Here is a 25,677-nt window from a genome sequence, read left to right on the forward strand (position 1 = left end):
TTTTTCCCTACCCCTTTCCTAGAACACAGACAGCCTTATCCTCCTTGTTCCTATTGATAATATTCCTGCAGCCTCAGGGCCTTCCCACAAGCTATGCTCTCTTAGTCCCCAGCAACCTTGTTCCTGCTGAATGCTGGCCTCCCCTTCCTGTCAGTTCCCAGGCACTAACCTCAGCTTTTCCTTACATCTGCTCCCAGCATGTTTTACTGCTCTGTCCACTCCTAGTGACCTCACCTCCCCCAACCCAAAGAAACCCACTGGTTTGTATCTGTCAGCTTGCTTTTCCCTCTGCTTCCTATGTGTTGTGGCCAAAGCCTCTGTCTAGAATTTGCCTTTCTTCACAAGTTCCTGTAATATCTCCTGAAGATTGTAATGAAAATGCAAGAAGAAGGGGGCAAGAAAAAAAAATGAGAGGCTGTTAGACAGCCTTCATCAGCCATCCAATTTGTCAGAACTGAAGAGCCGGGGATGAACTCTTGTCCTGGGGATGAACCTCAGTGATGAAGTCCATGTGACTTCTAGAATCCCTCCTGAAATAGCCTGTACCACTTTCCTCCTCCACAATGTCCCTGTGCCACCATCAAGTGCCACCTTTCCCCATTTCTTGTCACCCTGCCAAGGAACTGACCGTAAATTCAGCAATCTTCGGCACTCGGAACTTCCCTTTGCTCCTCTGTTCCGGCTGGTACTCTGTTCTTGTCTTCACGATCACCTGCAAAGTTAGACCAATGTTAGCACAGAGACAAGTGCTTCTCCCTCCCTTCCCTCTGACCACCAGAACTTGCTCTCCATCTCACAGACACCCGGGATGATGAGCCTCCTTCCAAACAACAAGAAAACCTTCAAATGACACCCATGACCCTCATCCCAGCAAGCATGGTGATGGTGTTCACTACACCTCTCCCAGCAAGCATGGTGATGGTATTCACTGCACCTTTCCAGATGTTTGTGTGCGTCATGGGTGCTGCTGTCCGTAGAAATGCATACCTTGCTTTGACAAAGGGGAGTCGGATATCATGGGGTTAATAGGCCACCATCACCAGGTGATTCAATGTTCTTTTCTGGTTTTCCACTTTCCAATGTAAACAAACGTCTCTCTCTCTCTCTCTCTCTCTCTCTCTCTCTCTCTCTCTCTCTCTCTCTGTGTGTGTGTGTGTGTGTGTGTTAGGGATATAACTCGGAGTCAAACATCTGCTCAGCAAGTGCTCTACCACTGAATAACGCTCTCAACCTTTCATTTTGCCTTCTTTTCCGTCTTGACTAAATGTGTTCTTTGACAATTTCTGTAAATGAATGTAGCACATTCTGCCTAGTCCTTCTCCCTCCCTTTTGCATCTTCTTCCCACCCCTGTCATGCTGCACTCTTCCCTGCAGCTCTCTTCCTCATTCATGTCTTTTTGTTTTGTTACCCACTTATTTTAAGCAGGACCATTTTTTTGTTTTGTTTTGTTTTTTTCGAGACAGGGTTTCTCTGTGGCTTTGGAGGCTGTCCTGGAACTAGCTCTTGTAGACCAGGCTGGTCTCAAACTCACAGAGATCTGCCTGCCTCTGCCTCCCGAGTGTTGGGATTGAAGGTATGTGCACCAACACCCGGCTTTTTTAGCAGGACCATTTGAGTGGCTATGGACTTGAAACTGCCGTTGGATTCTGGAGGGTTGACCAACAACTGACAGTGATGATGTCTTATTCCCAGAATCCACCAGTGACCAATAGCTCAACTGGGAGGAGTAAACCTCTGGTGACATCCTCCTTGATCCATGATTGGCTGTTGACAGGCCCAGTGCAGGTGACCACAGGTGCTGTGGAATCACGTCTGGAATGGCTTTGCCATGCCCTGAATATGCCATCTTCTTCTTTTTTTTTGTTTTTTTTTTTTTGAGATTTTGCCGTCTTCTTTTGATGTTGTGTGCTTCACTCTATAGGTACACTGCAACTGATACTTGAAGTTTTTAAATTATGTTTATTTGTAGAGGGCATGGCATGCAGTAATATTTGTGTGGAGGCCAGAGGACAATCAGCGGGAGTCACGCTCTCCTCCACCATGGAAGTTCTGGGGACTGAACTTTGGTTTTGGTGGCAAGTGTCTGTACCTGCTGAGCCGTCTCACTGGCTCTACAGCTGATTTTTTTTTTTAATTAAAGGTTTTTTTTTCAATTTTACACAGAGACACTACAGTTCACTATACCTTATCCTTCTAATAATGATACAAGATAAGAATTGCTTTGTTTTATACATGTTTTATAACTGTAGCTAGAAGGTTATTAACTTGTGTCAGGTCACAAAGACACTGCCCACCAAGGTTCAGTTAACTCTAAAGTTTATCTGCAGCTGACCTTCAGTTGGTAAATGTTTAGTCCATTCCCATAGTCTGGGTTATAAAAACAAGTTTTGGTTAATAACCTATTGGTTAATCCTTTGAACATATTCTTAACTGTAATATGATTTGGGGATCTGCACAAGGAAAAATAAAGGCATTTGTTCAGCCCATCACATCTCCTTTCACTGAAGTCTGTTTTGGCAGCGTATTTTACCACGATGTGCTGCCCACCTTACAAGGCATTTATGGACCTCCACCCCACTTCCTGGACTGAGTAGGAGAAAAAGAAACCTGATGAGTAACCTGTAATTATTGCCAAGTGTTAAGGCACCGTGAACAACACAGAAACTGACTGAGCTGTGAGGTACCACCTGAAGCTACAGACCTCTAGTCATCCCCACAGCCCTTGACGCTTTCCCAGTCTCATGCTAGACAGAGTACCTGTTACTACTACAGGGGACTGTTGCTACTCTACAAAGCACTGAGCTCCCACTATTCCTTATAGCAGCCTGGGCCCAGTACTTCATAGGCAGGCTTTCCTGTTCTGCTCAGGGTGGGGTGGGGTGGGGTGGTAGGTGTGGTGCCGATGATGTTCTATTTTTATGATCTTTTTACAGACCTCTTCTCAGAGGTCCTCCCATCATTGAACATTGTCATAAAACTCTGGAGAAGGGGAAAAGATCATCTATTGGCCTTGACAAGAGACCCTAACATGCTGTGACAGGGCCATGCAGCTAGGACCTGAGGGCAAGCCAGAACTGACAACCAACATGAAAAAAAGGAGAACTTCAGTCCTGCAACCACAAGGAACGGAATTCACCCAACAGCTCAAGTAAGCTAGGACGAGGATGCAGGCCAACTACCTCCTGACTCTCTTCAGACTGACTTACAAAACTCTCAGGTGATAAATTTGCATTGGCTCAAGACAGCAGCGGGAAACCATCACCTTCTCACATGCCCGGGGCCCACTCCTCACCTTTTGGCTTAGTCCCATCCCTTCTACACCCATGGCTATCTATCAGCCTAGACACCAGCTCCTTTCCCTCAGATGCCAGAGTGAAGGAGCATTTGCTTCCTTCTTGCTGACTCTCTGCTTTATAAACCCCCTTCCCGGAGCCCCTGATAAAGCTTAAAACCTTCTTGTCACTTGGTGTAAATGATAAAGGACCTGCATTCCCGGCCATCATGTTGAACACTTTGAGGTTGCTTCTCTAGTGTCTCTTTCCTTCCTGAGTCAGAAGCTCCTTGGGTTCCTTTCAGGAGCTCACTTACTCACCCCTACGCCATTTGTGACCTGGTGGGACCCTGCCCTTTAAGGACCATGATGATCTCTAGCTACATCCAGCCAACCAGGGAACACAATCTTGACATCAGTATGTCACATGGATATGAGGCAGCACTGACCATGGCCTTGTGGGAAGAAGGTCCATTGGTTTCCATGAGGTGGTGTTTTCCCTTGTGTCATGCTGTAGGGACTTAAACTCCAGCACTGAGTTAGCAATTACTGCTACTCCAAGAACAACCAGGAGGAGAACAAGGGCATCACACGAAGAAAGAAGCAGCCAGGAAGTGGAGACAGGCCTGAGAACACTCTATTCCCTGGATCACACCTTGTCCAAAGGTGGACCCATGCTGAACTCTGTAGTTATAGGGAAAAATACGTCCTTTTCAGGCTTTAGTCCAACTTGGTGTGTGGGTTTTCTGATGTTTGAGTTTTATGTCTGATACAAATGTGTTCCAAGAAAACCCACAAAAACAAAACAAAAGAGTCCTTCAGTGAGAAGATCAAACACTAACTTGGCACACCTGAATCCATAAGTTAGCTGAAAAAGCATAAGAGCCAGTGAAAGCTAATCAAGAGAAGACTCCAGAGAAGACTCGTTTACAGTGGCCCCAAACTAGAAACATGCCAAACATCCAACAGGAGGATGGATGCCCTGCGACTGTTAAAATGGGAGCGTTGCAGGGCAACATCACAAGTCCATGGAAAGTCCCACAGGTGCCACGTTAAACACAAGAAATCAGATCCCAGCAGGCTTTTTAGACGCTGTGGGATTTCACTGATGTCTTCAAGGAAGTGTGGACCTAACATGTAATTAACTTGACTACTACAGGAAATATTTATTTTAAATATGCACCTATCTCCCTTGGAGTGCTGAGCTGGGGCAGTGTTGGGGCCAGAGCCCTGCTGTCTGCATCTTGTCCCGCCCTGAATGCTAATGAAACAAATGCTCCAGGTGCCCTGGGAAATTTTTCTAATGAAAAATTTTTATATTTTATTTTAATTTATTTCATCCTCAGGGACCAGTCAAGGGATAGTGCCTCTGCCTGGTATGTGAGCACTTCTCATCTGTTTCTTTCTTTTTAGAAAGGCTACGTGTTCTCCAAAGCGCCTTAGAGCCCCAGGTCCATCCAGAGCGGCTAAGTAGCCAGTGTGCTGCCCTCATTCTGAGCTCTCTGGCGTACCGTGGTTCCACTTGGGATTCATCAGCTTTACACAGTCAATGGAAACTGAACTGGAAGTTTGCATTTGGTCTTTCCCAGGCTAGATCTTTTGGCTGGCTGGACCCTTAGCCAACATCAGGAGTATGAAGAGAGAACACCACAGAGCGCCATGCTGCTAAGCTAGGCCATGCAGGAGGATACATGGGTTGTATATATTTCTGACTTAGGATATCTTCCTACCAGAGGGTTTATTTTGGAAGCAGAATAAAGTGCCATGGGCCTAGGACATGCCCTCCCTTCTCCTCAAGTCTTCTGCTCCCTTGGTCTGTTCTGATGGGCCCTCCTCAGCTTTCAGCCTCCAGCCTCTCCCCTTCCATTCTGCCTTCTCATTCTAGGCTGGCACTGGGACTTTACAGAGCATTTGCCACTCTCAGTCCTTGCATATGCCCAGGCCTGTGTGTCCCCCCTCACACCATCACGCTGAGCTAGTGCATCTTTCATTCTTGGGACTCTCAGTGTACACCTCTGCTCAGCTCACAGAGCCTCACTTTGCCTATTGGGTGCTTCCTCTCAGATCCACACACTCACATTTACCATGGCCACATCCAAGCTGCAGGGCTCTGCCTCACCTTCTTCCTCTATCCTGTGCTTTCATGCCTATAGAATCAGGCTTGAAAATAACATTATTCATACGGTGTTGGACAGTTTTATGTCAATTCGACACAAGTAGAGTCATTCGGGAAGAGAGAACTTAGTTGAGAAAATGCTCCCACCTGTGGGGGCATTTTCTTGATTAATGATTGTTATGGGAGGGTCCAGCTCACTGTGGATGGTGCCACCCTGAAGCATGTGGCCCTGGTGCTATAAGAGGCTGTGCAAGCCATGAAGAACATGCCAGAAACCAGCACTCCTCTATGGCCTCTACATCAGTTCCTATCTTGAGTTCCTGTCTTAAATTCCCTGGATAATGGACCATAAGCTATAAGATGCAATAAACCCTCTCCTGCCCAAGTTGCTTTTGGTCATGGTGTTTCATCACAACAGTGGAAACTCTAACCAAGACAATACATTGTTTATTTCAGATCAACGTAGGACTCTCTCATGACCCACTCCTTCCCTTCTGTTTCCAAATCCATTCCATCAGTTCACTTGTTCTAGCTGCCATCTGTCCAAAACATCCTCAAAGTAACACATTTTTCTACTTACACTTTCTTACGCCCCTCTTACCTCTCAGTTTGGCTCTAGACACGATTCTTGCTTTCATTCTTGCCTCCCTAGATGGTCTTTTTGGATGGAGGGAGGAGCATACACCAACAAAGATACCCAGGAGGCTGACATCTGGCAGAACCACAGATTGGTATCTTTGAGTGGCCAGAGAACAGGGTCAAAAGGGGAGTGACAAGAGATGAAGTTGGAGGGGCGGGCAGAGGCTGAAAAGCTCTGTAGAGAGATGGCCCTAAGGGCACAAGGAGCTGAAGAAGAATTGTTAACAACAAGGTAGCCTTCTAGGTGCTCAGTGCTGGAGGAGAGTCCAGTAGCCACGGTGAAGATGCAGTACGGGGCAGAACCAGAAAGCACCGCCTACGAAGTTACAGGATTTGGCCTGCTGTCAGGAGAAGCACGAAGAAGCTAGGTGCTTTGCTCCAGTGGAGTGGAACCAGAAACAGTTCCATCCATTTTGGGGGTGGGGGGAGGGTGGGGAGGAATGGAGGGATGGAAGGAGGGAGAGAAAGAGAGACTTTGCAAAGAAAGGTATTATTGTGAATAACTGCCCCCCCCCAGTTAAAACAGAACAAGACAGAGCCCTGAATGCCTTAACTTGATTTGTAAAAGAAATGGGGTAGAGGTGGGGGTGGGGAGGGATGAAAAAAAACTTTCCTAGTCTTTTTATTATTAAAATGTTTATAGACATTTAAAAAATGAGGCTCCAGGTTTTTAAATGTTGTGGGTGTGGGCAAAGTCACTTTGTTTTTTTCTCTTATTTATACACCGGTCCCTCATTGTCCTTTCAAGTTGCTAATGTGAGGAATATAATTTAATATAACTGACACTGGGAAAATGGGATGAATTATTCATTTCCAATGGATGCCCCCACCGGCTTCTATCCCCCCACTTCCACTTCACCGGAAAGGCCAGTGGTTCAGATGGCTCAAAGTGAACATCATAAAACTTTAAAATACTACTTCCCCAAATTATCAATAATGAAGAGGTTCCCACATGGTGAGTCCCTAGGATTGGCAGGAACAATAAATGAAAGCGCAGAAGTGCTGACAAGGAGCGAGATTGTGTTTTTATGAGCCGGGATTGCATAAGCCAAAAATAGACCTTCACTGTAGTCACAGCTCATCCCTGCAGCAGGGCCAGGGCTGCTGCGGGCACATCAGGTGTTCTTCATGCTGAAGAGGGTTCCTTCCTTCCTTCCTTCCTTCCTTCCTTCCTTCCTTCCTTCCTTCCTTCCTTCCTTCCTTCCTTGCTGGTGTTAGGGCTCACAGACAAGGCTCTGCTTCATATTGACTTAAGGTCAGACAGTTCAAACCCACTATTGCTTGTTCAAGGTTAAACAACAGGATATTTGGCCTAAGAAGTAACTAATGGGTGTCTTACTATTTAGCAGGCCTACAAGAAATACATCTATTAAAAAGTTTGCACCTGTCTGTTTGATTTTTAATAGCAACGGAGATTCATTTTACAAAATCATAAAATAACTAAAGAAAAAAAAAACCCCTGCTATTGTCTTTCTTGCATGTATGGATTTTCTCTTCAATTTTTTTTTTTGTTTTTGTTTTTGTTTTTTTTTTTTTTCGAGACAGGGTTTCTCTGTGGCTTTGGAGGCTGTCCTGGAACTAGCTCTTGTAGACCAGGCTAGTCTCGAACTCACAGAGATCCGCCTGCCTCTGCCTCCCGAGTGCTGGGATTAAAGGCGTGCGCCACCAACGCCCGGCTGGGTATCTTACTTTAACAACAGGATATTTAACCAAGGTGTAGCTGTTAGTCTATCTTGCCTTGACAACAGGGTACTTGGTTTAGGATGTGGTTACTTGATGTTTTGTATATTGAGAGGTAATTTTGCTTGTTTGTTCTTTGTATCTTGACAAGGAGGTCTCTTTGCTTTCCCCCACTTTTGATTGGGGTATATAAAGACTGTGTGTAAAAAACTTAGGGCTTTTTTTTTCCCCTCAGTATTCACTGGAGTGCCCTCCCAATTCTATCCTGTGTCTCTGTCTTTTCGTTAGTATCTATAATCTTTTGACCTGCCATTTTTTAATCCACACTCCCCCTCAGGCATGAACACAGGCTAGATATGCTGGGATTAAAGGCTTCTGCCACCATCGCCTGGCTGCTGCTTTAATTTTCATCTTCTCTTCCAGTCCTTGAGTCTCCCTTAACCTTAAAGAAATCGCTAGTCTTCCTATTTTCCAGTTGCAGAATTTTAGCTTCAGTGATGTTAGTCCAAATCCATGAGTGGGAACTGGTTGAGCCAGTGAGCAGACAGCAGCATCAAGCTCTCCTCTGTCAATCAGCACTTGTTTTGTTTGTTTTTCAAGGCGGGGTTTCTCTGTAGCCCTGGCTGTCCTGGAACTAGCTCTGTAGACTAGGCTGGCCTTAAACACACAGAGAACTGACTGCCCTCTGCTTTGTGAGTGCTGGGACTAAAATTGTGCACCACCATTGCAGGTCAACACCACCTTTTTGAGGTCGCACTAGATGCTTGGCATTGCTCCAAATGCCTTCGGTCCTGAACTTCAGTCACATGGACTCTGGTGTGGATGAGCATCCACACTTGACAGAAGAAATTGGGGCCCGGTGAGGACTGAGACCACAACCCTCACGTAGTTGCTAGGAGGTAGTGATGAATCATGTTAGGCGCCACCTCCCACATTCTGGTCCTGAGGGCACTGGATGCTGCCAGGGCCCCACAGACCTGCTGCAAGAGGCCAGTAGAAAGCAATGGATGCTGGAGGAGGAGGACCAGATTGGGGAGGGGGCGCTGAGTCCTCACTCAGATCTTCCCTCTTTGCCTTCTCTGCTCCTCACCTCACACGTTCTCCTTGGATTAGATTTTCCTGTGTGATCCTGAAAGCTGAGGTAGGGTGGAGAGCACAAGCCCAATGCCAGTGCCCAGAGAGCTAGTGGCAGTTTATAGGGCCCCATCAGTTTCACACTGGGAGATTGGAGTTGAGAGAAGGGAGCCATTTGGCTCACATCACACAGTAAGATGAATCAAAAACAGAAGGCTAATATGAAGCTGCCATGCAGGTCTGGGCTCTTTCCAGGGCTCTTTTCTTTGCCAGGTCTTTGCTTTCTTAGAGACAAAATACAAGGCAAGTGTGGCCAGTCTGCCTCAAGCCATGCCTCAGCTCCCAGCTCAGCAACTCTCTACAGGGGCTCATGGGAGTGGAAGAGAGCATGTCACATTAGCTCTCCCACATGCTCCACCTTTGGTGAAATGGGAGTGACTTTTTAAAACAAAAGCTACAAGACTGAAAAATCACAGACTTAAGTCTTCAAATGGCCCCCCATCAACCCCACTCTCATTTCTTGAGCATCTAGCAATCAAAGCACACACATACCGTCCTCCAAGACCATTCAGGTTGTCAAAATGATAAGATTTTGCCGGGCATTGGTGGCACACGCCTTTAATCCCAGCACTCGGGAGGCAGAGGCAGGCAGATCTTTGTGAGTTTGGGGCCAGCCTGGTCGACAGAGTGAGTTCCAGGACAGGCTCCAAAGCCACAGAGAACCCCTGTCTCGAAAAACAAAAAACAAACAAATATGAAAAGATTTTAATCTCTTGTGGCTAAATAGCATCCCATTGTGTATATTTTGTTGTATAATGTATACATGTGCCAAAACATCACATTTTGGGGGCTAGAAAGACGGCTCAGTGTTTAAGAGCACCTCCTGCAGAGGGCCAGAGTTTGGTCCCCAGCACCCACATCCGGTGACTCATGATGTCTGTAACTCCCGCTCCAGGGATCCAGTGCCTTCTTCTGGCCTTGGAGAGCATGGCACTCAAGTGTGCTTACCCCCACACGTACACCTAATTTAAAAATCACAATTTTCAAGTGCCAATAAAACATTAAAAAAAGAGACTGGAATTTATGCACATTGTTTTTATATGTGAGGCCACATTAGAATATGCTCTCATGGAGCAAGCCACAATCGCCTCTTTCCCCCTTAGTGTCTCTGCCTCATCCTCATGATAGTTGCTCAGTGTTTCCCAGTTTACATCAGAGTTCATTTAACCAACCTCTTTCCCTCAATAGTCCAAAGCATTCCCATTTTTTTTTTTTTTTGGTAGTATCTTTAGGGCATTGTAAAACTGAAAAAAAAAATATGCTCATAGGACACATTCCTACCAATAAAAAGCACAAAAGCCAGGTGATATAGTCAGTTTAATTATATAAACAATGTCATATGCCCACTGGAAGACTAAGTCTGCAGCCAATAGGAATGTGTTAAGAGCAGGAAGAAAGACTCTAACAGGAATGGGTAGAAGCTAGAGAACATATATGACCTAAAAGCAGAAGGGGTTGGTGCTGGAGAGGTGGCTCAGCAGTTAAGAGCACTGGGGTTATTCAGATGGTACTTTAGTCCCAGCACTCAGGATGCAGAGGCAGGTGGATCTCTGTGACTTGGAGGCCAGCCTGGTCTACAGTGTGAGTGCCTGGACAGCCAAGGCTACACAGAGAAACCCTGTCTCAAAAAACAAACAAAATAAATAAAACCCCAAACAAGACAAAATATAAAGAAACTCTGTCTTGAAAAACCAAATAAACAAACAAACAAATAAATAGAGGACTGGGATTTGACATCCTAGCACCTACATGGTGGCTCACAACTGTTTGTAACTCCAGTCCTAGGGGACCTGACACCCTGTTCTGTTCTCCAAAGGCACCAGGCACACCAAGAAGCACAGAAATACATGCAGGCAAAACATGCATAGGCACAAAAGAAAAATGCGGAAGAGGAGATTATAGAGGGAGGGAGGGAGTTAGCAGAGGAGGGAGCAGGCTTGGGGGGGCAGTAGGGAATAAATAAAAGCAAGATATGAAGACATGTATGTATGCAAATTTCGCAGTGAGGCCCATCACTCTATCTGCTAACTTAAAAAGTAAGAATGAAAAAAATTAAATTGATTTTGGATGCTAAATTAATTTAGCATCCAAAAGAAGCATGTATCAAGATTGTTTTTCCAAAACTTACTAACATGAGCATCATTGATATATATTTTTTTTTGGTTTAAAGTTGCTTTGTTTTTAAATTACAGAGACTCTTTACTGAGTAAAGCAAACATTTTTTTTACCCCTTTGCAGGCACTACCCAGCGTGGCAGACTCAGAAGCTTCTGAGGAGCCTCTCTTTAGAGCAGGGGGCTGAGGAGGCTGTCCTGAGGGGCGGGTGGCGCTGTTCCCTGGGAGAGGCTGACATTTCTCAAGGAGAAAAGGAAGGTAGGTAGGCTGGGGGCAAGGTGTACAGCCTCTGGACAGACAGCCCACCTCCCCCAGGTCTTTCCAGGTCTGCCTGTGTGAGTCCCATGTCTCCCAGCCCTTGTCCTTGAAGCTCACCATTTTCTTTTACAGTCTCCACAACACATCACATGAGGTGACAGATCCTGAGTGTCCAGGCTAAGGAAGAAACTGGGTCAATGAGCCCTGTCTGTGTCGTGCCCGATAGAGGCTCCTAGATACTTCTCACATTTTTTTTTTCCTCCGATAGTGAGCTGTTAGGTGGATATTGTGCCCACCTTACAGCTCCAACAACAATGAAGCCCTGAGTAGCTGAACAACCTGCATGAAGCCTCACATCGGGCAAACAGCTTGGCAACGATCTGAACCCACTCTCTAGGATTATAAAGTACATGTGTCCTACTGTCATTTTCATTCTTTTACAAACTTCAAAGAGTGGCAGATAACAATAACTGATCTCAGGGTCTTTCCATTCCTCTCCTCCATGCATGCGAGCTACCATCCCCAAGACTCATGGAGATTGAACCATTAGCCGAAAGGAAAGAGCATGGCTGGAGCCTAGCAGCTGGCTCAGCAAGCATGTGACTGACTTGGGTCTTTGCTGAGGTGGGTGCGTCTGTCTGTGGCCTGTTTTCTAAGGCCCTGCCATGCACCTGCTGGCATCTGCGGGATATCTGTGTGCAGAGTTCAGCTGCAGTTTTCTTTGGGTGAGTTCTGAGACAGTAGGTCTGTTCTCTGAATCCATTCCTGCATTTGCAATGTGGGAATCATAGGTAGAAACCTCACAGAGTTTACCAGGGCACCTTCTAGAGGTGAGAAGGCCCCAGAGGAGAACTAGCTGTCCCAATTGTCCTAGTGAAGATACACCATGACTGAGGCAACTTATAGAAGAGAGAGTTTATTGGGGTTTAGAGTTTCAGAGGGTGAGTCCATGACTATTATGTTGGAGAGCATGGCAGCAGGTGAGCAGGCATGGTGCTGGAGCAGCAGCTGAGAGCTTACACCTCATGCACAAGCAGGAAGCAGAGAGAGAGAGAGAGAGAGAGAGAGAGAGAGAGAGAGAGAGAGAGAGAGAGAGCACACTAACTGGAAATGGCATGGGTTTTTGAAACTTATAAGCCTGGCCCCTAGTGACAAACCTCCTCCAACAAGGCCATGCTTCCTAATTCTTCCCAAACAGTTCCACCAACTGGGGGCCAATAATTGAATATATAAGTCTATGGGGGCCATTCTCATTTAAACCACCACATTAGCTAATCAGGAGCCTGTTCCCATATCCCAGAGGACACCTGCCTACTTTATTTTGAGTCTGTATCCCCACACATCTGGTGAAGAAATGAAAGTCATATTTAAACACAGAAGAGGGAGCCTTATCAAGAAATTTTCTTCTACCTGCTGTGTGGCAGGACTAAAGCTGTTCATGCAGAGCCAGTGACCTCAGGCTAAGTGGCCAAATGCAAAAGAGCCAGAGTAAATTCTCCTCAAGCCACCTTGGCACCGGGTCTCAGTGAGAATCCACCCAGTTACTATTCCCACGGTGCCAGTCCCAGTAGCCCTGTTGCTTCAGGCCACAGCTGCGGCTTCTAGCCAGGCTCCTGCTTCTGCTCTTTTTTCTCTCTTTCACTGTTCCTTCAGGGACCCTGGCCACCTCTACTGGGGCCAACTCTTCCAATGTTCCCTAGAAGAATGAGTGGAAGTGAAGAGAAAATTTCTTAGGGACCATCATGGGTCTAACTCTGTCCTTTGTCTGTAGGAGGTCCACAGCCTCCAGCATAAACTTCATAGAATGGGACTCCAGATCCCATTGTCTTTCTGAATTAAACCCCCTTCTTATTCTGGGGCCTACCTGATGCTCACCTCATTCTCATCTCCTGTCTCCCTATCTCTTAGCATCTCCCACCAAACTGCTCCCTGACTTTTCATGGCTGTGTGGACTTGCTTGAGCACAGGATTTTCTGGGTGGGTGAATGGATGGAGGAATGAATACCTTTTAGTATGATTGTTAGAAACACAGATAAACTTGATGGTGGTCAGGGACGTTTTCCAAGGGATCTTCTGTTGGAACTTGGCTTAGGAAGATGAACACTGTCCACAGCTAGAAGGACATGTTGAGGGAGGAGTAGAGCCAGCATCTTGGAGGGCATTGAAAATTGCAGGAGAAAGTTGGGGTGCAGGGACACTAGGCTTCCAACCCTGCAATCTTTTCCTTGTCTGTGATATTTAGATATGCCGCTGAGCCTTGGCTTCTGTGTGTACTTTGTTGGCATTTGGGGAAGGATAATTTTTTGGAGGGTATCAACCCTGGCATTCCACTCCGTGTCTGTGATATTTAGTTATGTCACTTCACTGACTTAAACCTTGGATTCCTCATTGGTGAAATGTGTACACTAAAGTCTACCCCACAGGACTTCTGGAAGATGAAGTAAATAACAGACAGGAATGCCCTGTGTGGCCCAGGGTATGCCTTCAGACAGGTTTGGATATATCCTGAGTGTCTCCCCAAGGACCATGTGCTAGAACTGGATCCTCTGGAGAGCTGTGTTGAGGGATATGTCCTATGGGCTGAAGATGGATGCCCCAACATTACAGAGAAACTTTGGGTGACTGTCCAGGTAGCTAGAAGTCTCTGTCAATTCTAAAGTTTATATTTTTATCTTTCTGGGGTCTTTGAAGACAGATAGTTATGGTTATGATTTTCTTTAGTTATGATAAAAGATAAGTTACATATAAAAATTTAGACTCACAAAGATAGAATAGATGATAGAATATTTTCTTTAAATTTTGCCAAATGTTAGTGGATTAAATATTGTTAACTATACTTCTTGCTTGATAGTTTTTTTTTGTTACATATATTGTTTTACTATGTTAAAGTTGAAACCTTCATTTTTATTTAGACAGAAAAGAGGAGATGATGGGGGATGTCCTTCTGTATGCTGTGAATGTATGTTTCTCTTATTGGTTGATGAATAAAGCTGTTTTGGCCCATGGACAGGCAGGATGTAGCCAGGCAGGAAGTATAGGTGGGGCTACCAGACCAGAAGAATTCTGGGAAGAGGAAGTAAAAGGGAATGAGTCTCAAGAGGAACTCCATGTAACTTCTGAGGAAGCAAGAGACTGGGTCATCACCAGTAAGCCAAGACCATGTGGAGATACACAGATTAATAGAAATGGTTTAATAATTAAGAGAGACCTAGCCAATAAGAAGCCTGAGCCATTGGCCAAACATTTTAGAATTAATAGAAGCCTCTGTGTATTTATTTGGGACTGAATGGCTGTAGGACCGGGTGGGACAGAAACTTTTGTCTACAGATCTCTGTGAGTTTGAAGTCAACCTAATTTACAAAGTGAGTTCCAGGACAGCCAAGGCTATGTAGAGAAACTGAGTCTCAAAAAAACCAAAATGAAAACAAGGAAAAGGAAGAAATGAATGAAGAAAGGCAGGCAGGCAGGCAGGCAGGAAGGAAGGAAGGAAGGAAGGAAGGAAGGAAGGAAGGAAGGAAGGAAGGAAGGAAGGAAAGAAGGAGGAAAGGGAGTTCTCAGACTCTTAGGCTAGCAGGATGACAGTAAAAGGAAAAATAAGGATTTGAACCCAGCTGAAACCATTTCTTCTAGTCCATGATGGTAGCTATCATTTAGAGAAACTGGTCTCTGGATTGGAATTCTTCTTTAACACATTTGTTCTGCTGTCAGGGGGAAAATTGCATTTGCTTTTGTAAAGACCATAAAATCTGCACTGGAGATATAGCTTGATGGTAGAACACTTGCCTGGCATGTATGAAACACTAGGTCTAACCTCCTGCCCTGTAACGCTGAAACAAACAGTAATAAAATCTAAGTGTATCAGTGCAGTAAGACAATTCCCCACTAAGAGAAGATGCAGGCCTAAGCCACAGCTGATCCTTACTGTGGGCTCCTGGCTGAGTTAGAAACAGAGACCAAATCTGTGCATTCAGACCAAGTTCACTCCTTCTTCCTAAAGTGGAAGGTTCTGGAATACCAGCGCCCAGGCTCTACATCCAGACGCTTCACCAGCTTTGCTTGGAGAAGTTACATCACCAGTCTATGTTTGAGTTCCTTTATAAATTGGATCATGATAGCTATTCCCTTACCAAGTTCTATTTACTGATGAGAGACTGTAGTAAAAGTGTGTGTGTGTGTGTGTGTGTGTGTGTGTGTGTGTGTGTGTGTGTGTTTGTGTGTGTGTGTGCCCACAAGTGTGCATGTGTGTGAGCACTTGTGTGAGCAAGAGCATGTGTCTGCTTGGGACAGTACTTGGCATTTTATAAAGCACTCCAACATGTTAATTATTCTTCTTTTATTCTTGGCTTTGTGCCACTTGGCATCTGTGGCCATATCTGATTTTGTTCTGATAACCTGAGGGAGGAGCTTCCTCGCTCCACAGAAGAGGAAACTCACACCCACCTGGTAGAAAGAGTCAGTTAGGAGCACCAGAGGGAGTATGCAGTGTGCCTCTGCAGGGACTTGCTGCATCTTTCGGCACGCCTTGGGATCATTTCCTGGTATGTTCAGGATGGTTGCTCAGTGTGAGAAAAGAACTCTCAGAGAGAGTAAAGGGAGAGACGGCACATTATTCTCTGGACATACTGAAACTGTGTGGGAGGTTGTGGGGAGGTGGACTCCCCACTGTCCCTTTTCATCTCACACCCCTCAGACACTTGCATGTGGCTGCTGACTTGCAGAACCCCAAGACATGTGTCTTTCCCTTCAAAGCCTCCAGTGGTGCTCGGACTCAGGTCCAAACATTCCCACCTAGTCTTTCCGTGCATTTGGATCAACCCCAGCTTGGGTTCCTCATCCCAGACTCCCAGGTGTATTCTGGGTCTGAAACAGAGTTGCTTAACTTTGGCTGTACATGGGTTCATGTGGGGAGACTGCGTTTATGTTGATGGCTGGATCTCATCCCAGAGATTCCAACAGAGTTGCTCTGGGCAGGGGGTGACCTCAATAGCAGGACTTTCTAAATCGTCTGGTATTTCTTATATGAAGTAAAAAGCTGAGTGTGCCTGATATGCCTGAGGCGAGGTCTCAGTGCCATCTCTCCACACTTCCTTAGCAGCCACTGCCTGTTCAAAGCTCTCTTGAAAAGGCTTTGTTAGTCTCTCAGGATAGCTCAACCACTCTTCATTTCAACCACCCACCCTGACACATTCTTCTATCAAAAACCTCTGCGCTTTCAAAACAAATGACTCAGCCCCAGCCAATCAGCCAGCTCTTTATCTCGATTTAGTTCTTCTTCATTGATTGGTTGGAGCCAAGTGGTTAAGCCGCACACAATGCCCTCCTGGAGATGCCAATGAAAAAAAATCGAACAGATGGAACGATCCATTGTTCCATCTCCAGCCTGGGGGCAGGATCATTTACCTGCAAACCTCTCACCTTCTAAAGCCTCCACTCTCTTGGTTAGATCTTACACAGACGTTCCCACCGATGTCTGTGGGATGACACCCCCTCCATTCTTCCATCAGGAGATGTGCCATCAGCCTCGGCTGCTTCCCGGCCTCGTCTCCCCAGACATCCTCCTGCAGCCACGCTGTCCCCAGGAGCTTCCCACACTCTGCACATTCGCTGTCATCATTGCCTTAAATACCTTTTTCCTCCCCAACATTGCAAGGCTTTACTCACCTTCGAAACTCTAATTTGGATATTCTGCACTGCAGCTTATCTATCCTGCCCTCCCACTCCCAGCCCCTCCCAACCCTTTGTGATGCTCTGGTCCAGTATTTACCTCAATGCACCGTGTTCATCTGAAGAAGGGTTTTTGCAAGTTTGGATCTATCTATCTATCTATCTATCTATCTATCTATCTATCTATCTATCCATCCATCCAACTGGTAGGACAGAGGCGACCTTAGCAGGTGCAAACTGAGAGCTATGGGACTGAATCTAAGTCCCTGCCTTCCTATCTTTACCAATCAATTTTCAAAACACCTCAAGAAAATTAAGACAAGTTTTTTTTTTTTTTCTTCATCACCATGTAGAGGCTTATGTGTATTCACCTGCCATGATGCAGTCTTAACAAGAACACATTAATTTGCTTGCCTGTGTATGTAGATATGAACAAACACCACAAATCTGCAATAACAACACAGGAGATATTTCATCTCTGGATAGAATATTTTCCAAGGAAGGGAGCCTATTTGGTGAGTGGGAGAACGAAAGGGCTTGAGGGAGTGAATCTTTTGCTGCTTGGGATCTTGGGTTGGGGTAACTTGGGGGACAAGGGAAGGGAGATCACCTATTACCTTCTCCGGAGCAGACAGCTGTAAATGATTAACCTCCAAGGGCGTGATGAGAGGAACAGTCTGGAAGCCATCCTCCACCGAAGGCGGCTTGGCTCCCTTCTCTCCAGGGTTGCTGTTCAGCTTCACCATACTTCTGTTTTTTTCCCAGACCTAAGGCAAGCAGCAGAATTCTGGTTACAGCAGGAACATGAGGGGCTGACGACAGTCCACTACAGCTCCCTTCCAGCAGCGTCCAATCTGGTGCTGGCCATCAATCTCCCACTCGATTTCCTGATACGATTCCCATTGTCCAAGGAAACTTCATTAACCAGCAGAGTGTGCCAACTGCCCACCGAGTTCACCAACCCTCATATTAGGGAGCAGTAAAAAAAAAAAAGGGGGGGGGGGAATTCCAGACCTTCATTTAAAAAAAAAATAGAAGCTTAAAAAATACCAAGACACCATGGGTAACATATCCTTAGAACCCCACTGGCAAGCTTGTTTTCAGCACAAAAGGAAACTCCATTATTGTGGGTCCCCTGCAGAAGGATACATTTCACCTCACCACACACATTGCTATTTTGCCTTTTCTTCCCCGTCTCTAAAACACAATTAAACACATTCAATATCTCTCACTGTACCATTTTAAAACATAATATATAGATTGTACGTGAGATCCGGGTTTCTAAATCAGAAAGGGACTGTGTCGAACCTGATATCGTTATTCAGCCATGAAATACCTCCATTTCCTCAATAGCCAAGGGCTATTTTTTTTTTCATGGAAAGTTAGCAGCCCCCATATTGCAAGATTGCCAACTAAATAAACAAATCACTTTTATTTCTCTCCAGCTCCCTTTGAAGTCAAGCATTGCTTTCACCCCACCCTCAAAAGCCCAGCACAACTGAATTTCTCCTGTCAATCCTGCGGGTGGGACATAATTAGACAGAGCGGGGTTGTTGTGGGGATGACAGGGTGGTAAGGGCTGGGAGCAGGCTGGGGAGTGGTTACAACAAAAACAAATGCCTACTTACTGTGCAGCACTGGTGGGGGTCAGAGCAGAGTCAAGCCAATATGTAGAGGAGGAGGACAAACAGGAGTCCTCCCTCCACAGCCCGAGCTCGTGGCGCTGAGAAAGCAGCCCTTGCGTGCCTGGATCCGGAGCTTCTGAGAGCGAGGCGCCAGCGCTCAGAGAAGATCTCGGCAGCTGCCAGCCTGCTCGCCTGCTCGCGCCTCCCACCGGGGACGGCTCCCACACCACCTGTCATCTGGCACCACCTGCTGTTTCTCATGCATGGCCACAACCCCTGCATAGGACAAACGGTTTCAAAAAAGTGGAAGGGATTTTGGTTATGCCTAAAACCAAAAATCTGGCTTTTAAAAATTATACAATTATGTAAAATGTGATTCTTCAATCTTTGGTTGTGTGTGTGTGGTGGGGACTGGAAAAGCAGGCACTATTTTTTTCTTTTTTAGGGGAAGGGCTCATGTCTTACTAAAGCTTCCCTAACAATAGTCAATATTATAAAACAAAATGGTTCAAAACACCTGCTTTGGAGTTAGAAGACAAAGGAAACTGGCAATTTTTCCCATTTCTCATGCAGTAACACCTTTCTCGTCTCTTTCAAGCTTCCAGCCTCACGTGCAAAAAAACGTGGTTTCTGACCGTGATTTGGAAATGGGGACCATAGGCAGTGTGGACACACCAGCACAAAAACACACAGTATGAAGTAGTGCATAAACTTGAGCTGTTTGGCTCACAATTGCCCCAGGCTTGTCCAGGTCAGCTAAGGTCACAGACTTGGAAAAGACCAGAACTGGGATTTGAATGCTGACTCTCTGTCCCCAAAGTCCCTATCTAGGACAAAATATTAGATGCCACCCAGACTGATGTCCAGAGTGGGAGGAGTGTCGGCCCTACCAACACTGGCTCTGTGGCTCTTGCACATTGTACATCTGCTCACTAAGCCCCTGCTTCCTCATCTCTGGTTGAGGATAACATTTTCTTTGCAGAACGGCAATGAATATGGGAAGATAATATACCCATGGAAATACCTTTGACTTGTGAACAGTGTTCTGAATGCCTAGTCCAACCATAGAGATTGTTCAAGTCAACTGCCAGTGACATCTCCCAAGCGCGGCTCAAATCGATGTTGGCTGTTCATCACCAGCTGCAGTGCCATTCCTATGTTTCATGACCCATCTGTCCTGGTATCGAGCACCCTCCCCACTTTGACTTTCAGATATCTTGTTCTGTTTGCAAAACGTCACCCTAGTTAGTTACAAGGCACAGAAAAGTGTGTGTCATTTGTACCGTTTAGAAATAAAATGTGTGTGTAATGAGATTTATGAGGCTGTGAAAGCTGACGCACATCAGGGCTGCACACATTAAGAGAAGATGTGGTATGTGAGAGGGAAGTATTCTAAAGAATATTGGTCTTCCTTCCCCTTCCTTCCAAAGATCTCGATGACTTTCAGGTTCGAGCATTGTATGAGGCCAGCACAATGTAATCAACAACCACATGTTCAACTGAGAACATTTTTATCCAATCATAGTGCTGCTGTTCCAAAATACAAGGAAATACCCTATGATAATTCTTGACTGATTGACAAGGAAACACACACACACACACACACACTTTTCAAGCCAGAGGTCCCCAGAGTTTAGTAAGGTCCAGAAAAGGGCTTGTCTGGAGGCAACGAGAAATCTAGGTTTGGTTACACATGAGGCTAAAAGATAAGTTGCAAAGAGGACTGTGATGGTTTGAAAGAAAATGGCCTCCAAAGGAGTGACACTATTAGAAGTCAGGTATGGTCTTGTTGGAGGAAGTGTGTCACTGTGGCGGTGGGATTTGAGGTCTCTTATGCACAAGATACCATTTAGTGTCTCAGACTGCTTCCTATTGCCTACAAGATGCAAGACTCTCAGCTCCTTCTCCAGACCCTTATCTGCCTGTACACTGCCACATCCCACCATGATGATAATAGATTGAACCTCTGAACTGTAAGATAGCCACCCCAATTTTGTCTTTTCCTTGTAAGAGTTGCTAAGGTCATAGTGTCTCCTCACAACAATAGAAATCCTAATTAAGATAAGGACTATGAGTGGAGTGATGTGTAGGATTCTTACCTTTTGTAGAATAAAGTTGAGGGGTTCCAAATAAAGTAGAATCATTCTGGTATTAAAAAAAATGTTGAGGGGGCTGGAGGGATAGCTCAGCCATTAAAGGCTAGGCTCACAACCAAAATATAAAAAATGTTGAGGTTGAAAACAAATACTATCACACCTTTTGATGAGGTTTTCAGTGTATGTGACACATAAGACAACTATAGTACAGAGTGTGGGGAAAGGAGTCAAGATGGTGTCAGTGGTGCTATGGACCATTTAGTGTGGGAAAGCTTTGAGTCCAAGTCAACAGTGAAAAGTTAAGTATGTCTATTGCAATCCTGGGACAGCCAAAAAGACACAAAGTTCTGTGTGTTTGTGTAAAATGATAACAATGCAATAGACAAATTGAAATAGAATAAAATAAAGTTCAAATAACCACAAAGAGGCAGAAAAAATAGAAACAAAAAGCTGAGAGAACAAGAGTAAAGAAATGAAATTGTATTTAAACATATTACATGTAAGTGGTATAAACAAACTAATTAAACATAGATTTGTCAACATGGAGGGGAAATAGATATGAACTGCACCCTAGCAATAAGAAACATAGTCCAAACAACAGTGTAACTAGGTCGGTACCTATACAGTGTTAGCATCAGCCACCTCTTCAGGGTCATTTAGGCTTGACCACAGCAAGATCAAAGTAATAAGCCTAAGACAAATGGGTAACAAAGTCAGTGCTCTGTCTGTCTGACCTCTAATACCAACTTACTGGGTCTTTCCAAACAAACAAAACAAAATCTGACTATACTGTTGCAGCAATGCTAAGAAAACAATTCATTAGAAAGGCCCATGGACTCCAGTGACCATTCAGAACACACAGACCCAGATTACAGAGGACATTCCCACCTCTCCCTTCTATCCCGTTTAGGGAACTAACCAGAGATAGAAAGAAACAGAAAACAACAGCATATGGCACTTGTTGTGGTGATCCCTGAGGCTTCTGACAGGCATGGCTGGTCTCAGCTGCAGAAGAACCCTCTGCATTTCTGTAAGAGGCACTGGGGTTCCCTCTGCAGCCTGCAATAGTGATGTGCAGTGCAGCTATGCATTCTAGAGGACAGCAAAATGGCATCTTGGTATGTCTAGCTGTTTAAGAACTACAAAGAAAACAGTTCAATAAAGGATCATTTGACAACAGAAAAGAGAAATGAAAAGAGGGTTTTAGAAAGACAAATGCACTGTGATGGTACCGTGTGGCTGTTTACTTCCACCAAGAACCTGGTTGGATTAAGAAGCACCCAGCTCAGCCGGGCGTTGGTGGCGCACGCCTTTAATCCCAGCACTAGGGAGGCAGAGGCAGGCGGATCTCTGTGAGTTCGAGGATAAGCTCTAAAGCTACACAGAGAAACCCTGTCTTGAAAAAAAAAAAAAAAAAAAAAAAAAAAAAAAAAAAAAAGAAGCACCCAGCTCTGGGTGTGTCCTTGAGGGCTCCTCCAGAGATCCTCCCTGAATACCAGGGCGGGCCACTTTCCCATGAGCTGGAGTCTCGGAACAAGTAAAAGTGGAAAAGGAGAAAGCCAGCTGTGTGGGGCCAACTCCTCCCTCTGTTTTCTGCTTCCTGACAGCAGCTAATTCCCCAGACAGGACTCCTGCCAGGATGGATGGCAACTCCAGATCCATGAAGATCCATGAGCCAAAGTAAAGCCCTCCTCCCTGAAGCTGCTTTTTGTCAGGCAGTGAGCTGCAGCCATGAGGATATGATCCAACAGTGCCAGGCACAGCAGACCCCAGGGAGAGAAAATGACTGGAGGTAACAGGAGACTTGACCAGCTGATTCATTAAGAATGTGCCAAAATCTTAACATCTGTAAGACTAAAAAGTAAAGCTTCTACATAGACAACCCCGAACTATTAGATAAAGTGATTCCACTTGGGACTCGGTTACAATGGCAGATGCCAGTACAGCTGGAATGAATGAATGAATGAATGAATGAATGAATGAGTGTGGCACACAGAACATCAGCAATGATACATACAGAATTCGCTTCAAAGCCACAAATGCATTGGATGGCTAGTGACTTTTGGGAGAAGGGGGCAAGCTGTCTTCTGTATTTGTTGACAATTTCCCTGCATTTACCTATTAGGTGCCAGTATTATCTTTGAAGGTCCAATTTGTATTGACCAAAAAAATGCCTCTGGACATTAGCAAATAGCCTCTAGCAGAAGGCAGAAGAACTGCCAGTTGGAGGAAAAGTGAAAGATCCCCTGAGTATCTGTCAGTCCAGGCATGCCCTCATTTCCCAGTGGCTGGGAAGGACATGCAGCTTCATCTGGACACAGACAACCACCTAGGAGGTGCTGTGTAAAAGAATGAACCACTACACCCGAGCACACATTATTTTTAACTCTCCTTACCTGGCCAGTGACACAATGATATCAAACCAGATAAAGACAATATAATATAAGAACTTCACTGGCCAATACATCCAAAAATGTAGGTGCCAAAATCTTCAACAAAATATTAGGAAATCCAATTTAGACACAGGAAAAAAAAAACTAGGGATGTATCATGAATAATTAAGTGGGTTTTACACTAGAAATACAGTTAACTGAGAATAGTAATTTGATAAAAATTAGCATCCAGGGGCTGGAGAGATGGCTCAGCAGTTAAGGGTACTTAGTTCTATTGCAGAGGACCCGGGTTCAGTTTCTAGAAGTTAGGGGAGCTTCACTCCTTCAGCAGCACCTGCATGTCCATGGAACACATCAACTCACCTGGGTACATATACATACACATAAAACTAATTTATAACCCAGTCACAACAGAAAGAACCCTCAGGAAATCTAGTATAGAAGGGAAGTAAGGAGACACAGGGGGGATGTGCAGAAATCAGTCATATTTCTATGTGTTTACAACAAACAACCAGAAGCTAAAATGTTTTCTAAAAATATTCATGATATCTCTCCAAAGTGAGGAAATCCTGGGATTAGTTTAGCACACAGGATCTAGATGGCAAACTACAAAATGCGGATGAAAGTATTCAAAGAGCCAAATGCTTGAAGACGCAGCTGACCTGTGAATTGAACACTCATCACTGTAGCAATAATGGCAGTTCTCTAGGAATTGACTGATAGGTGAATTTTTATTATCATCTTCAGTATTATAATCACTCTAAAACATGTATGGAAAATCCAGGAACTAGACTAACTAAAACAATCCTTTAAAAGAATCATTCCACCCAGTTTAGGATGTGTTATCAAGACAGAGCATTTTAGCCAGCATCTTGGTGGCAAAAGGCGTGTCACTGAAAGTGAAAGCCAGCAAAAGCAACCCTGCATGAGACTAGCAACTTACTGCCCACTAAAGTCCAAGTGTAAGTCAACAGAAAAAAAGTCTTTAAAAAATGATGTTGCAACCGTGAAAATTGACCTGTGCCTTATGTCTTAGGCAAAGTAGGTAGAAAAAGCATCATACAAACTGTAACAGAAAAATACCAGAGGAATCCTAGTGCCCTAGAGAGAGGCAAGGAGTTCACAAATCTGATGTCAGAGACACAATATTAATGGTTTGATAAGCTGGAACTCATTAATTTTAAAAAATTTTGATTTGCTAATGACACTATTTAAAAAAAAGAAGAAAAGGGCCAGGTGGTGGTGGCACACATCTTTAATATCAGCACTTGAGAGACAGAGACAGGAGGATCTGTGAGTTTGAGGTCAGCCTGGTCTACAAGAGTGAGTTCTGGGACAGCCAGGGCTATGCATAGAAATCCTGTCTCAAAAAAAGAAGAAGAAGAAGAAGAAGAAGAAGAAGAAGAAGAAGAAGAAGAAGAAGAAGAAGAAGAAGAAGAAGAAGAAGAAGAAGAAGAGATAGAAGGAGGAGGAGGAGCAGGAGGAAGAGGAGGAGGAGCAGGAGGAGGAGGAGGAAAAGAAAGGGGGCTGGAGAGATGGCTCAGAGATTAAAAGCACAAGCTACTGTGTAGGGACCTGGACTCAGTTCCCAGCACTCACATGGCCTAGTAGCTGCTTGTGACTCCAGTTCCAGGGAATCTGATATCCTCTTTTGGCTTCTGCTGGCACTAGACATGCACATGATACACATACATACATGTAGGCAAACACTTATACACATAAAATAACAAATAAAAAGAATAAAAAGTAATCTCTGGGCTTTGAGAAGTTAGCAAGGCATGTATTTATTCAAGGACTCACACTCAGCCTATGGAAAGGATTCCTAGAAGCCAGCGATAGGGAAACAGATAACTCATTGAAAGTGAGACAACAACAGCAAAACCCAAATCAAAATGAAAAAAAACCAAGCCGCTGCCTCCAGAGAGAGGGCAAATAGAGAGCAGATAAGCATATTAAAGGCAATTCAAATCCGTTGGTCATTACGGTGCCTGAAGAGGACATAATGATGTCCAGGAGCCTTTATTTGAATGAGCCAATTAGATGCCTACTGAAGAGATCGTTTTTTTGTTTTGTTTTTTTAAATTAATGGAATAGGACAAGAGTAAAGAAGCAAGCTTGAAGTCAATTTATAGGTATATTTTTATATGTGAATTTACCTAATTCACCTACTTCCTAGTTTTGCTCATGAAGGCAATAATGTAAAGAGGACAAAATATTATCAGTTGGAACAGATATGGAACTCTGAGTCCAGCTGCAGTACCTTGGATACTGATAGACCCCGAAGGTCTACATGGCAAAGGCTTGGCCCATGATGTGCTGTTTGGGGGTGTGGTAGAACTCTGGGGGAGAGGGAGCTAATGAAAGGTCATTACATCTTTAGGACTCTGCCTTAGAGGGATCTTAAGACTCCAGTCCCGCCTTTAATCCCAGCACTCGGGAGGCAGAGGCAGGCGGATCTCTGTGAGTTCCAGGCCAGCCTCCAGAGCGAGTGCCAGGATAGGCTCCAAAGCAATACAGAGAAAACCTGTCTCGAAAAAACAAACAAACAAACAAACAAAAAAAGACTCCAGTCCCTACCTCTCTCTGGTAACTTAATGGATGATGAGATGCCAGGCACCCTTTCCATGACTGGTGACTTCACTCCCAACACAAAGACTGATCATGGGGCTTACTGATTATGGCCTGA

General features: G+C 44.9%; 2 protein-coding genes across 2 annotated transcripts in view; both read right to left on the bottom strand.

Moving 5' to 3' along the window:
• The window catches only part of Nsg2 (neuronal vesicle trafficking associated 2), a 58,056-nt gene extending 40,433 nt beyond the window's left edge, over positions 1-17,623 (bottom strand). The window contains exons 1-2 of the mRNA XM_035448196.1: positions 17,495-17,623; positions 629-712 (exon numbers count right to left, since the gene is read on the bottom strand). Of these exons, the coding sequence (XP_035304087.1) occupies positions 629-712; positions 17,495-17,623 (213 nt within the window). The remainder of the gene's footprint in view (positions 1-628; positions 713-17,494) is intronic.
• Positions 17,624-18,535: 912 nt separating this feature from the next.
• The window catches only part of CUNH5orf47 (chromosome unknown C5orf47 homolog), a 37,678-nt gene continuing 30,536 nt past the window's right edge, over positions 18,536-25,677 (bottom strand). Inside the window, exon 4 of the mRNA XM_027424816.2 lies at positions 18,536-18,778. Within this exon, the coding sequence (XP_027280617.1) occupies positions 18,536-18,778 (243 nt within the window). The remainder of the gene's footprint in view (positions 18,779-25,677) is intronic.

Source organism: Cricetulus griseus, chromosome 7 (genome assembly GCF_003668045.3).
Source record: "Cricetulus griseus strain 17A/GY chromosome 7, alternate assembly CriGri-PICRH-1.0, whole genome shotgun sequence".
NCBI classification, from domain to species: domain Eukaryota; kingdom Metazoa; phylum Chordata; class Mammalia; order Rodentia; family Cricetidae; genus Cricetulus; species Cricetulus griseus.